This window comes from Lissotriton vulgaris, unplaced genomic scaffold (genome assembly GCF_964263255.1).
Source record: "Lissotriton vulgaris unplaced genomic scaffold, aLisVul1.2 SCAFFOLD_542, whole genome shotgun sequence".
Lineage (NCBI taxonomy): Eukaryota > Metazoa > Chordata > Amphibia > Caudata > Salamandridae > Lissotriton > Lissotriton vulgaris.
In genome coordinates this window covers 520330-535823 of record NW_028250708.1, presented here as the reverse complement: position 1 = coordinate 535823, position 15494 = coordinate 520330, and the positions used below count along the sequence as shown (strand labels likewise).

Below are 15494 nucleotides of genomic sequence, written 5' to 3'. Positions count from 1 at the left end.
TGGTAGTAGAAGAAAGTGGCCTGAGGTGAATTCAAGACTGAGCAGCCTTGGTATTCTGTGCACTAATGTTTAATTGCGCCAACAGAGAGCTCCTGATCAGAACCTCGGGCACCGACACTCTTTCTTTTACAAATTAAAGCACTTGCCTGCCTGCAATTGAGTTGGTTGTCTAGGCGACCCGTGCACTGCCGTGCCCTTACTGCTGTGTTTGCAGGCTGGCCGTTTGATTCTGTTTCTGTCTCTTGTTATCCTGCCTCTCTGTGTCCATGATCGCCCCTACTCTTGTCCGATCTCTTCCTGATCTGTCCTGTTCCATTTAAATTCTGTCCTGTGTTCTGTGCATTCCAGTCCTGGACCTGACCTTGATTCCAGTCCTGCTTTTCCCTGAGCCCAGTTCCTGTTTCTGTGTTCGGTCCACTGCTTCCCTCTTTCTTCTTGTATATTTATATTTTAATCTTGATTTTCATGGCTTCCAAGAGGTACCAGTTGGATTCTGAAGCTTGTGCCTCTGGCAGAGAGAGCCATCCAACGCTCTTTATCCCCAGGGGCTGCTGGGCGTCTCACATACTCCGTGACATGAATCGGCTCCTTGCATTCTTGTAAGATAGTTTTCATCTCACAGAGATACCACAATCCAAGGAACGTAGAAACTATCATTTATGGTAGCCTGTCTATGATGTCCCTTGTACCCCTTTGTTGTAGTATTTCAGGCTCTTGATCACAACCATTCCTGGGCTTCCGTCCTTCCTTCCTTTCCCACTTCTGGTATTGAATATTACAAGTTGACCTCTTCTCTACAGATCTCTTTCCCCTTAGAATAGACCCCCCCCCAAATATCCAGTCTTGTCCTGATCTCACCCAGCTCCTCCCCAGGCAGACTGGGATCCCCTCCAACAACTGCTTCTGATATCACGCATGACATCACTCCTGGGTGCTTCTGACGTCACGCATGACGTCACTCCTGGTGTCAAACTGAGACGAACTAGACTAGGTCACCACAAGGGCAATACTAATCAAATATCCCTCATGGTTGAGCATTGAGTGTGATTATTGGAAGCTAAAGATCCCCTTTGGAGAAGGACTTTATGGGGTCAACCTTTCCTTTTAGGGTGAACAGTGATAAACTCCGAGGTTTGTATACTAGAGACAGAGTGGGGCCGGTCAGTGATGTATTTGTACCAGTTCCACAGAGAAGAGCAGGACATTGTCTACATCTGTGATGTGCCGCCACACTGGTGGTGGGCATGTCTCTGCAGAGTGTTATTGATTCCCAGGTGCTCTCCAGGATGGTGGCCTGACTCTTCTCTCCTCTGCTTCTCTCTAGGTACTTGTACCTTCTGTTCTCCAGTGACGATCTCCTGCCATTGGACAGCTGGGTCTTCAACACGGAAGCCCACCCTCTGCCCGTCCTGCATCTGGCCAACACCACTCTTTCAGGAAACCCCGCATCTCGGTAGGGGTCTTTGGTGGCAGACTTGGGACTGACGCTTTCCAGGCCAGTTAGTTGACATGGACCACAGCGGGCCAGTGGAGCAGAGGCTCGGAGAGAATCCGCCAGGGCATTCACCAACCTGCCAGGCCACAGGTACCAGGGCAGAGACATAGGCGGCTTGGCCAGGTTCTCATGTGTTGGCAGAAGCCATCAGAAATAATTCCATGGATTTTAACTTGACCAACCTGGTACAAGGTGTTTGGCTCACGAGACCTTGGAGGAGGAACGCATGGTGGCCAGGTGAACTCTCTGCTTCTCACAGACGGCACAGAGCAGACAAAGGTAGACTTTCCAAAGGACCTCTTGTGGGCGCAGTGGACTTCGGTTTCATTCCTCTGCTGCCGGCTGAATTCTGGGTGGCTTTGGGTCCAGTGCCGCTTGAGGCAGAATGGAGTCCACGTACATGTCTTTCTCTTTCACTTTGATAATCTTAGCGGCATGAGCAAATCCACAATGGCAGAAACAAATCATCATTACGAGAATGAAGGAAGACAATGGACAGCCCTGTTTCACCCTGCACCGGCTGCGATGGAGGGGCTCGGAAGTGCGTAGAAATGACCGTTCTCCTGTCCAAGGCGCTTGATTCTTTTTCTTTTCTACAGCGGCGTTTCAATAAAGTCTTCATTCCAGTAAACAGGCGTGGATGTTTTGGAGCCTTATGTTGTGTGTATTTAAGATATTCAATAATATACTGTAGTCCTGTTCACAATGCAAACCCCGTCAGGTGAACATAGAAGAGTTGACCTGTTGTTCCAGGTAAGCAAGTTGTTTCCTGTTTTTGCTTGAACCTATTCTAGATTCACAGACTGCACAATATTCCTATTCGAGATTCACATACTGCGCATTTTTCCTATTGTAGATTCACATACTACGCATTATTCCTATTTTAGATTCACAGACTGCTCAATATTCTAGATTCACATACTGTGCATTTTTCCTATTCTAGATTCACATACTGCGCATTATTCCTATTCGAGATTCACATACTGGGAATTATTCCTATTCTAGATTCACAGACTGCGCATTATTCCTATTCGAGATTCACATACTGGGCATTATTCCTATTCTAGATTCACATACGGCGCATTATTCCTATTCGAGATTCACATACTGGGCATTATTCCTATTCTAGATTCACAGACTGCACAATTTTCTAGATTCACATACTGCACATTATTCCTATTCTGGATTCACATACTGTACAATATTCTAGATTCACATACTGCACAATATTCTAGACTCACATACTGCACAATATTCTAGATTCACAGACTGCACAATATTCTAGATTTACAGACTGCACAATATTCTAGATTCACATACTGCACAGTATTCTAGATTCACATACTGCACAATATTCTAGATTCACAGACTACACAATACTCTAGATTCACATACTGCACATTATTCTAGACTCACATACTACACAATATTCTAGATTCACTGACTACCCAATACTCTAGATTCACATACTGCGCATTATTCTAGATTCACATACTGCACAATATTCTAGATTCACAGACTGCACAATATTCTAGATTCACATACTGCACATTATTCTAGATTCACATACTGCACAATATTCTAGATTCACAGACTGCACAATATTCTAGATTCACAGACTGCACAATATTCTAGATTCACATACTGCACAACATTCTAGATTCACATACTGCACAACATTCTAGATTCACATACTGCACATTATTCTAGATTCACATACTGCACAATATTCTAGATTTACAGACTGCACAATATTCTAGATTCACAGACTGCACAATATTCTAGATTTACAGACTGCACAATATTCTACATTCACATACTGCACAATATTCTAGATTCACAGACTGCACAATATTCTAGATTCACAGACTGCACAATATTCTAGATTTGCATACTGCACAATATTCTAGATTCACATACTGCACAATATTCTAGATTCACATACTGCACAATATTCTAGATTCACATACTGCACAATGTTCTAGATTCACAGACTGCACAATATTCTAGATTCACAGACTGCACAATATTCTAGATTCACATACTGCGCGAAATTCTAGATCCACATACTGCACAACATTCTAGATTCACATACTGCACAATATTCTAGATTCACAGACTGTGCATTATTCTAGATTCACAGACTGCGCATTATTCTAGATTCACATACTGTGCGTTATTCTAGATTCACATGCTGCACAGTATTCTAGATTTACATGCTGCACAATATTCTAGATTCACATACTGCACAATATTCTAGATTCACATACTGCACATTATTCTAGATTCATATCCTGCACAGTATTCTAGATTCACATACTGCACAATATTCTAGATTCACAGACTACACAATACTCTAGATTCAAATACTGCACAACATTCTAGATTCACATACTGCACAATATTCTAGATTCACATACTGCACGATATTCTAGATTCACATACTGCGCAATATTCTAGATTCACAGACTGCACAACATTCTAGATTCACATACTGCACAATATTCTAGATTCACAGACTGCGCATTATTCTAGATTCACATACTGCACAATATTCTAGATTCACATACTGCACAATATTCTAGATTCACATACTGCACAATATTCTAGATTCACATACTGCGCAATGTTCTAGATTCACAGACTGCACAATGTTCTAGAATCACAGACTGCACAATATTCTAGATTCACAGACTGCGCAATATTCTAGATTCACATACTGCGCAATATTCTAGATTCACAGACTGCACAACATTCTAGATTCACATACTACACAGTATTCTAGATTCATATCCTGCACAATATTCTAGATTCACAAACTGCACAATATTCTAGATTCACAGACTGCACAATATTCTAGATTCACAGACTGCACAACATTCTAGATTCACATACTGCACAATATTCTAGATTCACAGACTGCGCATTATTCTAGATTCACATACTGCACAATATTCTAGATTCACATACTGCACAATATTCTAGATTCACATACTGTGCAATGTTCTAGATTCACAGACTGCACAATGTTCTAGAATAACAGACTGCACAATATTCTAGATTCACAGACTGCGCAATATTCTAGATTCACATACTGCGCAATATTCTAGATTCACAGACTGCACAACATTCTAGATTCACATACTGCACAACATTCTAGATTCACAGACTGCGCATTATTCTAGATTCACATACTGCGCATTATTCTAGATTGACATGCTGCACAGTATTCTAGATTCACATGCTGCACAATATTCTAGATTCACATACTGCACAATATTCTAGATTCACATACTACACAGTATTCTCGATTCATATCCTGCACAATATTCTAGATTCACAAACTGCACAATATTCTAGATTCACAGACTGCACAATATTCTAGTTTCAAATACTGCACAACATTCTAGATTCACATACTGCACAATATTCTAGATTCACATACTGCACAATATTCTAGATTCACATACTGCACAATATTCTAGATTCACATACTGCACAATGTTCTAGATTCACAGACTGCACAATGTTCTAGATTCACAGACTGCACAATATTCTAGATTCACACACAGACTGCGCAATATTCTAGATTCACAGACTGCACAATATTCTAGATTCAAATACTGCACAACATTCTAGATTATCATACTGCACAATATTCTAGATTCACATACTGCACAATATTCTAGATTCACATACTGCACAATGTTCTAGATTCACAGACTGCACACTGTTCTAGATTCACAGACTGCACAATATTCTAGATTCACAGACTGTTCAATATTCTAGATTCACATACTGCGCAATATTCTAGATTCACAGACTGCACAACATTCTAGATTCACATACTACACAATATTCTAGATTCACAGACTGCGCATTATTCTAGATTCACAGACTGCGCATTATTCTAGATTCACATACTGCGCATTATTCTAGATTCACATGCTGCACAGTATTCTAGATTCACATGCTGCACAGTATTCTAGATTCACATACTGCACAATATTCTAGATTCACATACTGCGCAATGTTCTAGATTCACAGACTGCACAATGTTCTAGAATCACAGACTGCACAATATTCTAGATTCACAGACTGCGCAATATTCTAGATTCACATACTGCGCAATATTCTAGATTCACAGACTGCACAACATTCTAGATTCACATACTGCACAACATTCTAGATTCACAGACTGCGCATTATTCTAGATTCACATACTGCGCATTATTCTAGATTGACATGCTGCACAGTATTCTAGATTCACATGCTGCACAATATTCTAGATTCACATACTGCACAATATTCTAGATTCACATACTACACAGTATTCTAGATTCATATCCTGCACAATATTCTAGATTCACACACAGACTGCGCAATATTCTAGATTCACAGACTGCACAATATTCTAGATTCAAATACTGCACAACATTCTAGATTATCATACTGCACAATATTCTAGATTCACATACTGCACAATATTCTAGATTCACATACTGCACAATGTTCTAGATTCACAGACTGCACACTGTTCTAGATTCACAGACTGCACAATATTCTAGATTCACAGACTGTTCAATATTCTAGATTCACATACTGCGCAATATTCTAGATTCACAGACTGCACAACATTCTAGATTCACATACTACACAATATTCTAGATTCACAGACTGCGCATTATTCTAGATTCACAGACTGCGCATTATTCTAGATTCACATACTGCGCATTATTCTAGATTCACATGCTGCACAGTATTCTAGATTCACATGCTGCACAGTATTCTAGATTCACATACTGCACAATGTTCTAGATTCACATACTGCACAATATTCTAGATTCACATACTGCACAATGTTCTAGATTCACAGACTGCACAATGTTCTAGATTCACAGACTGCACAATATTCTAGATTCACAGGCTGCGCAATATTTTAGATTCACATACTGCGCAATATTCTAGATTCACAGACTGCACAACATTCTAGATTCACAGACTGCGCATTATTCTAGATTCACAGACTGCGCATTATTCTAGATTCACAGACTGCGCATTATTCTACATTCACAGACTGCGCATTATTCTAGATTCACAGACTGCTCATTATTCTAGATTCACATACTGCGCATTATTCTAGATTTACATGCTGCACAGTATTCTAGATTCACATGCTGCACAGTATTCTGCCATGCAACCACTGACTCCTGAAAAAAAAATGGGGGGGATTAACCAAAGGCAGACTATATGTGACTAGTAATGACGGCAACTGAAGGCCACAGTGTCCAATTTTCCTCCATCAGATTTAGAAGGATGGTCTAATATTGAGGATTCAGTTTTTGGAGCATATTTAACTAGAAACAAGAATTTGAAAGATTAAAGAAATGGTAAATGTCATTGCAGGAACACTCCAAGTCTGAACAAAACAAGAAAAACTTCTACTCTTGGAAGATCTTTCAAGGGCAAAACATTTCACGGAAGAGTTCAAAGCAGCTGATGTATCCTTGCCCTCTGCAAGTGCCACAAGACTAGTATTCACACACCTCAAAATGGTGTTCACAAACCAATGTGCGGAGGTCTACGTCTGCGCCTCTCCTATCTTATTTGCGAGGTCTCCGCACTTGTACTCCTAAGTTGCCGTAGTAAATGTGGGAGGGACGGGGGAAGCTGGAAAATGAAAATACTTACTACTAAATTGGAGGAGATTGGGTCGGGGCATGCAACATGCAGCCCACCCTCCTTTCAAATGTTGGGCAGCTTCTTGTTATGTGGCTTTAGAGAAACAAAAACCGCCTCACATCAGCACACAATCTTTGAATCCCTTCACCCTGAAAAGAAATCACACCTGTTGTAAGGTGGAAGTGTTTTGTGATATGGCTGCTGGGTCTTCTCATGTAATTTTAACGCAATTCACAAAAGTGGACCTCAGGCTCACTCTTAGCAGCCTTAGCTCGGTCCTGGGACTGTGGCACAGAGCGCTCAGGTGCTCTCAGAGGAGCACGTGTCGCAGTGCCAGCATTGACAATAAGCAAGTGGCACGGCTTCGAAAGAAACCTTGACACCAATGGGGGAAAATACACATAGCAATGCGATACTTGCAGGGTGAGCTGAGCGGAGTTCTCTCGTAGTTAAGGTTCTGCAGACCCCTAGACCGAGACTCAACAGTCACTCTTCCGTTGCCTTGCCCGGGGAGTCCGGGAGCAGAGGCGTTTGCCTGTCCCTGGTGCTGATGGGATCCGCAGCAGCTGTCAAAATGCAGCACTTATCAAAACCAGGCTTCTCGTTGAAGATACACTCGACCCTCGGATAGTAGAGGCCTTTGCGGACCCTGGACCTGGATTCAACAGCTGGATTTTTTCTACCTTTCTCCTCGACTCTGGGTGCAGAGGCAGCGGTCAGCTGTCAGTCACCGGGGCAAGTTGTGCCAAAGATGCTTTACCACAAGCTCAAGATGCAAAAACACAGCAGCAGGGTCATTGCCGATGTTGGTCGCTGTGAGGTGCTCTTGAACTGAACATGTCGATGGAGTGGTCGCTCACCAGACTGGCGCTCACCAAGCCTTGGCAAAGGCAAATGTAGTCTTCAGACTCTTCAGCGGCTGGAGGTCGACAGGAGGGGACTAGCAACTCAAAACTTGGCTTGAGCTTAGCTACCATTCAGGACTTCAGGACACCACTTCTCTTCAGGCTCACTCTCGACAGGCCCAGTGGGTTGCAATTCTTGCTACGCAGCATGTCGGTTCTTCTGCAGAACGCAATTGACCGGTGCCCTGAGTCAGGGGAGCCTGCTTCGGATTTCTGGTGTCCACTGAAGTCCCTCCTACAGAGAGCAGCGAGTTTTCACCATGGACACACGTCGACTCTCGGGTTCAGTATATGGTCTCTTCAGGGCACTTAGGTGTTCTCTCGTAGCGCTGCAGCACAGTCCAAAGTCCTGATTTCAGTGACAGCGTCTTCTTCGTTCCTAGTCTCGGATTTCAAGATAGAGCTGAGGTTCTGATGCCAGGGGATCCCCTTAAATCCTATTTTAGGGGGTGTAGAGGGCGTGAGGAAGAGTGGCCAAAGGGCTTCTAGCCACTGAGGCGAACCCGACCCTGTAGAGACAACGTCCGTGTGTACATCACTACGCTACCCAGAATACTCTATTTCAGGAACTGTCAGAATGGCAGAACTCTTCCTCTGCTGCATAGACCTCCCAGCCTACTATAAAGGTGTGGCCGGGTCGTAGGGAGTGTGCGCCTCCGGCATATCTCATTTTCCCACCTGCAGAGCTGCAGGACGGGAAGGGCTTTGTCCTCGAGTGGGGGACTAGGTACCTACACATCAAGGCCAGTGAAGGCCTTTGAGGATCACTGTCTTAATGGCTGTAAACACCTGCCTTCCGGCCCTTGTCTCTGTCCTGGGGAAGTGCCAGCTCATCTCACCAGGAGGGCAGACATGTCTTGGTGGCAAACCCGGCTTGGGGAAGCATTAAAAGGCACTGTAGCTTTGTATCTCAGGGGGGCTCCCATGCAGGGTGGCATCCCTGTTTGTGCCAGCTCACCCTGGACACGAGAATCGTGTTGGAGTGAAAAAGCACGGTGTTTGATACCGAACGCGACACAAGGATCGCACGATGTCTCCTGGGAGACGAAGGATTGCACGTTTAGCATCTAACAGCTCTCTCCAGATCGGGATATTCATCTTTGATGAACCGTATAATTTCCAAAGTGGACGGGGATAAAAACACGAGTGGCCCGCGCTCCAGCGAGTTCCAGCCTGGACTCGGAGTTGTTGTCTTTGAACTTTCTGCCTCTGGCGCCGAATTACAGTCGTTCTGCTGTTAGTAAGAGGAGTGAAGGTGGACGGCGTGAACTTTAATTAGTAAATAACAGCTGTTTGGTTGAATCTTCACCCAAATGCTTTGCCAAGCCTTGTTTTTCAAAGGGGTTATTTATGTGGCCCTGCGTCACTTTTGCACCACGTAAAGTGGTACATGCTTGACGCAAGGCTCCGAGTCAGATTCATGAGGCCACGTCGAGCCACCCTGCGTGGCCTCATAAATCATGCTTAAAGCGACGCAGCTCAGTGTGCTGCGCGGCCTCACCCTGGCCGGGGTAGGCATATTGCGTAGGTGTTCCCACGCTACAGCCATGAATTTTGACGCTGCCTCAGATTGAAAAATTCACGTAAACCTGGGGAAGCACCGAAACCGTACACCTCCTGAGCCGAGGCGTAACGAGGATCGATATCTTTATTTCTTCTTGTTTTTCCTCTTCCTATGAGCACCACACCTTGAAAGAGGACACGGCCTCTTAAGGATTGTGTTTGTGCAGGAAGGTGTCCCCTCCTGCACAGAAACAATCCTGGCTGCAGCGTGGGCCCCTCGCGCCATGGTGCAGGGTGCGGTGCCTGCATTGCAGCTCGGCTGCCGTACTGGATAAAAACGGTGCACTCCTGCCCTTTCCTTGTGATGCAGGGCAGGTGACTGGCTGCGCTGCGCCACTAATCTCGTAAAAATGCCCCTATGTGTGCCAAGGCCTGTCCGCAGTTCCAGAAGATGTGGTTAGTAACGCTTGGGGCCTCGTTTATATGTTTTTTTTGCGCAGGGCAGCGCAGGAAGTTACTTTGCCGCGCTGCCCCTCATTTTAAGGAAAGGGCAGGAATTTGCCGTATTTATGATATATTTTTAAAAAGGGGAGTGATTCTATTAAGGACCTAAGAGGCTGGAATCAGTTTAAACTATACAATTATCAATTGCCTCCTGGACTATCGATATTCTAATGTTTTAACTTTGAACGTCTTTGATTTGGTCTCCCGGTGAAAACGTCGGCAGACCCAGAAATGCAGAGACCTATAGCTTGATGACTGAAGATACCAGAATCTATGAAGACTCCAACTGAGAGTTTCTATTAAAAGTACATAAAGAAGAAACACGAACTAGACAACGTGTTACAACATCGGGATTATTGCGCCAGGACAAGATACATGATGGCGCTCATGAACGTCCTACACTGAATCTCCCAGCCCTGAGGAAGACCTTCTGAAAATCCTCATGGTCCCCACACGAAGGTCGAAATGCGTCGGCACCCCCCTACTCTGAGGCCAAGGGTTTCCTGATTTTGAAAAGCCTAGCTCCCAAAAAGACAATAAGCCTAAGCCGAATTCAGACGGCTTAGATACGGACTTTCACAGGTTTATCCCTGACCTCAACACTTTGGACTCCAGAATAATTTTTGTATCGAGGAGGTATAAATTAACAGGGCCCGATACAGTACAAAAATAGAGTAGTACTATTCTAATTGATACGATGAAGATTTGTGTAATGTATATTTAGGTTTGATGTTTCATTGTATATAGAGTCTTAAGTACAATATTTGCTGAAGTAAGCCTTTTGTGCTTGTATAATTGTTTGTCATAAGAGAAAAAGAAAAACCAAACAAAGGAGAAATATACTTTTTGATAAGATGAACAATGGTTTGAAATGTTTTAATTTCTGAGAAAATGTTTGCTTGATGGCTCCTACCTTTCCACATAAAAAGAAAACGAAGTAAACAAAGTTTATTGACATAAACACACTCGTAGGTATTAATCAAAAAGACCCGCGAAGTTAAAAGATTAGAATATCGATGGTCCAAGAGGCAATTGATAATTGTAGTATTTATGATATAAGGCAAATTCCTGTCCTTTCTCGCTGTGCGGGCGCTGTTTTCGTTGCCTTGCGCCAATGCAGGCATCCTTGTGCCATGCTGTAAGGCTGTCTGCATTGTTGGCAGGATTGTGTTTGTGCATGGAGTGACACCTTCCTGCACAAAAACAATCCATGGAGGCGTCTCCTCTTTCTCTACGTGCTGCAGAATGCAACACACATAGAAAGAGGAAAAATGGAGGAGAAATAAACATGTTTCTCCTCGTTACGCCTGCCCTGGAGAGGGGCACAGATCCTTGTAACTCTGGGAATATTTCAAGGCCTCTGGGAACACCCATCGCAAAGTTCCTACAAGGGGCGCACGTAATGCAGACATTCATTTACAAAGGAGCTGGCCGGAGAAAGTGGGGGTCTCAGTGACAGCATGGCATCAACATCTGATATTTGGGGCGGGTGAACATACTATCTGATCGATTCTTTGAGTACCCTCTGAGGAGGTGGGCAGGGAGGCGAGTGGGCCTGTGAGGGGCAGAGCTGTTGGAACCAACAGGCCCACTCAACCATCCCCACCAAGCGCCTTCTAGTGCAAGCAAAGCATGTAGGGTAGCCCCTGGCAAGCCAAGGACGCCTTGGAGAAAGAGACCCTAGACCGGGATAGGACACCCCAACGGGTCACCGTCACGCCAACGCGTCAAGTATACCCCAATACGTCAAAGATACCCCAACACGTCAAAGATACCCCAACACTTCAAGGATACCCCTACATGTCAATAACACCTTAACACGTCATCACCCATCGCTGAGCCATGTCTCACCCGCACCTCAGTAGAGGAGTGCGTTGCAGAACCCTCCCTGTGAGGCACAGGGCACGTGAGATGCAGATATCAGTCTCCCATTCACATTGGCAATGTAATTATCTAATTTATGCTGTTTGTGACACTTGATTAAAGAGCCACATGGAATACACACTCTTCAACGTAAGAGAGGAGGGCATTAATCAGATATGATCTGTTGTTTGTAAGCAAATCAGCAGCAATTGAATGCAGGAGGTGGTCTGATCCTGAGAGGTGCTCCTGGCGCAGGAAGCGTGGCGGCTTCAGCGCCTCCGGCTGCTGTCTGCAGGTGCCTGGCGGCGCCCAGGAGCAGCGCCTTCCCAGGAGGCACCGGGGCTCTACAGATGGCTGCTGGGAGGGCTGGATCCAGATGGCGCCTCAGCTGCTGGGAGATCCCATGGCAACACCCACCAAGGTCTGAGCTCAGGAGGCAGCGGTGCCCTTGAGATGGTGGGATAGCATGCTGCTGATTGGGCCTCAGCTGCTGGGAGTCCCACCTTCACCTCAACACCAAGGTCTGAGCTCAGCAGGCAGAGGTGCTCTTGAGATGGTGGGATAGCATGCTGCTGATTGGGCCTCAGCTGCTGGGAGTCCCACCTTCACCTCAACACCGAGGTCTGAGCTCAGCAGGCAGCGGTGCCCTTGAGATGGTGGGATAGCATGCTGCTGATTGGGCCTCAGCTGCTGGGAGTCCCACCTTCACCTCAACACTGAGGTCTGAGCTCAGGAGGCGCAGGTACTCTGGAGATGGTGAGATAGCATGCTGCTGATTGGGCCTCAGCTGCTGGGAGTCCCGCCTTCACCTCAACACCAAGGTCTGGGCTCAGGAGGCAGCGGTGCCCTTGAGATGGTGGGATAGCATGCTCAGCTGCTGGGAGTCCCGCCTTCACCTCAACACCAAGGTCTGAGCTCAGGAGGCAGCGGTGCTCTTGAGATGGTGAGATAGCATGCTGCTGATTGGGCCTCAGCTGCTGGGAGTCCCGCCTTCACCTCAACACCGAGGTCTGAGCTCAGCAGGCAGCGGTGCCCTTGAGATGGTGGGATAGCATGCTGCTGATTGGGCCTCAGCTGCTGGGAGTCCCACCTTTACCTCAACACCGAGGTCTGAGCTCAGCAGGCAGCGGTGCCCTTGAGATGGTGGGATAGCATGCTGCTGATTGGGCCTCAGCTGCTGGGAGTCCCACCTTCACCTCAACACCGAGGTCTGAGCTCAGGAGGCAGCGGCGCTCTTGAGATGGTGGGATAGCATGCTGCTGATTGGGCCTCAGCTTCTGGGAGTCCCACCTTCACCGCAACACCAAGGTCTGAGCTCAGCAGGCAGCGGTGCTCTTGATATGGTGAGATAGCATGCTGCTGATTGGGCCTCAGCTTCTGGGAGTCCCACCTTCACCTCAACACCGAGGTCTGAGCTCAGGAGGCAGCGGCGCCCTTGAGATGGTGGGATAGCATGCTGCTGATTGGGTCTCAGCTGCTGGGAGCCGCACTGTTAGAACCTGGGGTAGCCTGGCCTAGGGCAAGACATACATTTCAGAGGCACAGTGTGAAGGTTGCAGACCACCCTACAGTAAAATCACGCAATAACACACAAAAAGATAACGCTACACCAAAATTGTGGAAAAATAAGTACTGCTTTATAAAAATATAGCTCTACTCTTTGATTCAGAAATGCAGTTTTAGTATATTACAGTTTGTTTTGAGAATGACTGAAATTACTTTCCAGATTATTAAGTCACTACATTACTTGCATCAACAGTACAATTTCAATACATATTCAGCTTCAGTAGGAGTCACGATTTCAATACATTACAGTTCAATAAAGAGGGAAAAGCAGTACAGTTGCACACTGAAGAGTTCCTCTTTAACTTTCTCCACGTAAACCCCACTGCTCTATACACTTTACAATAAAGAGGGTTCAACTACTGAGTAATTGACTAAAGGGGGATAGATCAATAACCTCAGTTATGCTAGGACACCCTGGCAAGATTACACACGAGGTAGGCCTCCTCCCGGTAGTCAATCCCAAAGATAACACATTAAAGAATGGCTGGAATCACTCCTCCTACACCTTTCTATTAGGCTCTTCAGATTCCTGTCAACCTAACACCCTTGTCGATAAACTGTGAGGTTTCTGGACATCCCCTCTGGTATCAGTGACTCTATTTGCCCGAAGAGGCTCCCTGTCCTCCGTTTTCCCACACCCCCACTCTCCTTACTTTTAATGAAGGTCCCCTCGTCGCACTGCACAGGAAGGCTGGGAGTGGGGGGAGCAAAAGGAATAAAGGAAGGACTTCTGGCTGACAGCCGGCCACCGGCGATCCTGCCACGCTCCCCCAACCAGCTACTTGCCTGGTGCTGGCGCGGGGGTAAATCAATTTCAAAAGCGTGGGGACTTGGCAGGTTTCCTCCCCTTCCCCACTGCTCAGCGCTGCTCCTCCGTGTTGGCGCTTCAGCGGGGAAAGGGGTACCTGTAGCGGAGAAGCGCTGAAGCTGGTTCCCTCGCCGATCGTCTCCTCGGCGGTCTGGGCGTCACTCGGTCCGCAGTTCCACTGCGCAAATGCGGGGGAGTAGTGTTGCCGGCTAGGAGTCGATTCCGGTCACCTGACGCTGGAAGCGTCTCCGGCGGGGGCCTGCTCACTCCGGGGATTGCCTCACGAGTTGGGGCATGCGCGGACCTGACGCTGGAAGCGTCTCCTGCGGGGCCTGCTCACTCCGGGAATCGCCTCAGACACGAAGCAAGGCAGCGCGGGCGCAAGGGACTAGTGTTCCCGCTTGGCGCCTCGCTGTCCCCGCTTCCTCGCCCACAGTCTTTCCCCTCACCTGGCTCCAGGGAAAACGCTAATCAGAGCGGAACGCTCACTCGTCAGGGCCACAAAGGCTCTGCAGCCACTTGCCTTTCCCTCAAAGCCTCGGGGAAATCACCGGGCACAACACCAGGCTAAAGCTGTTTTCTCCACAACGCTGGTAGGTGAAGCACTGCCAGTGGTAAACTAGGGAAGTCTTTCAGCAAGGGCGTCCCGACAGGGGTCAATGGGGCTCAAGTGTAGAGGGGCTTCCACCTCAGGTAGATCAATCTCTTCAGCAGAAGAAGGTAGTTGGGAGGGATTGGTCAGGGGTAGAAGGGGGGAACGTCTCCCTGTAGTGGCTGTCTGTCACAGGGACAAACTAACTGCTCCCAGTGCGTCCTCCTCCTTTCACCACTGCCTCACTCCTCCACTCTCTGGTCAACACAAAATGGCTTCCCAACCTCTGCCCTTTTATAGACAACCCCCACAGAGTCCAGTAGGGTCCAGAAGGTTCTGGAAGGCCTAAGGTTATCCTATGGGGCTGTCTAAGTTGTGACAGTTGGAGACAGTTGGGGCCCTCCATCTTGTGAATTACAGCAGTTTCCTGACAGAACAGGCCTCTGGGCCTGAGGTGAAAAACTATGAGGGACAAAAGAACACCTATCCCCTTGGCCAACACCTGTAAAAACTAGTGGACACAAAAAATTATTAAGGGTATGAGGGGCAAAAAGGGGACAAAATAAATAATAAATT

General features: G+C 46.4%; 1 protein-coding gene across 2 annotated transcripts in view; it reads left to right on the top strand.

The window, feature by feature from the left end:
- Positions 1 to 2130, top strand: part of LOC147663157 (mannosyl-oligosaccharide 1,2-alpha-mannosidase IB) — a 451075-nt gene extending 448945 nt beyond the window's left edge. For both annotated transcript variants that reach the window (XM_086950629.1, XM_086950628.1), the window contains one exon: positions 1325 to 2130. In XM_086950629.1, coding sequence (XP_086806755.1) covers positions 1325 to 1457 — 133 coding nt within the window. In that variant the 3' untranslated portion in view covers positions 1458 to 2130. The remainder of the gene's footprint in view (positions 1 to 1324) is intronic.
- The last annotated feature ends 13364 nt before the right edge of the window (positions 2131 to 15494 follow it).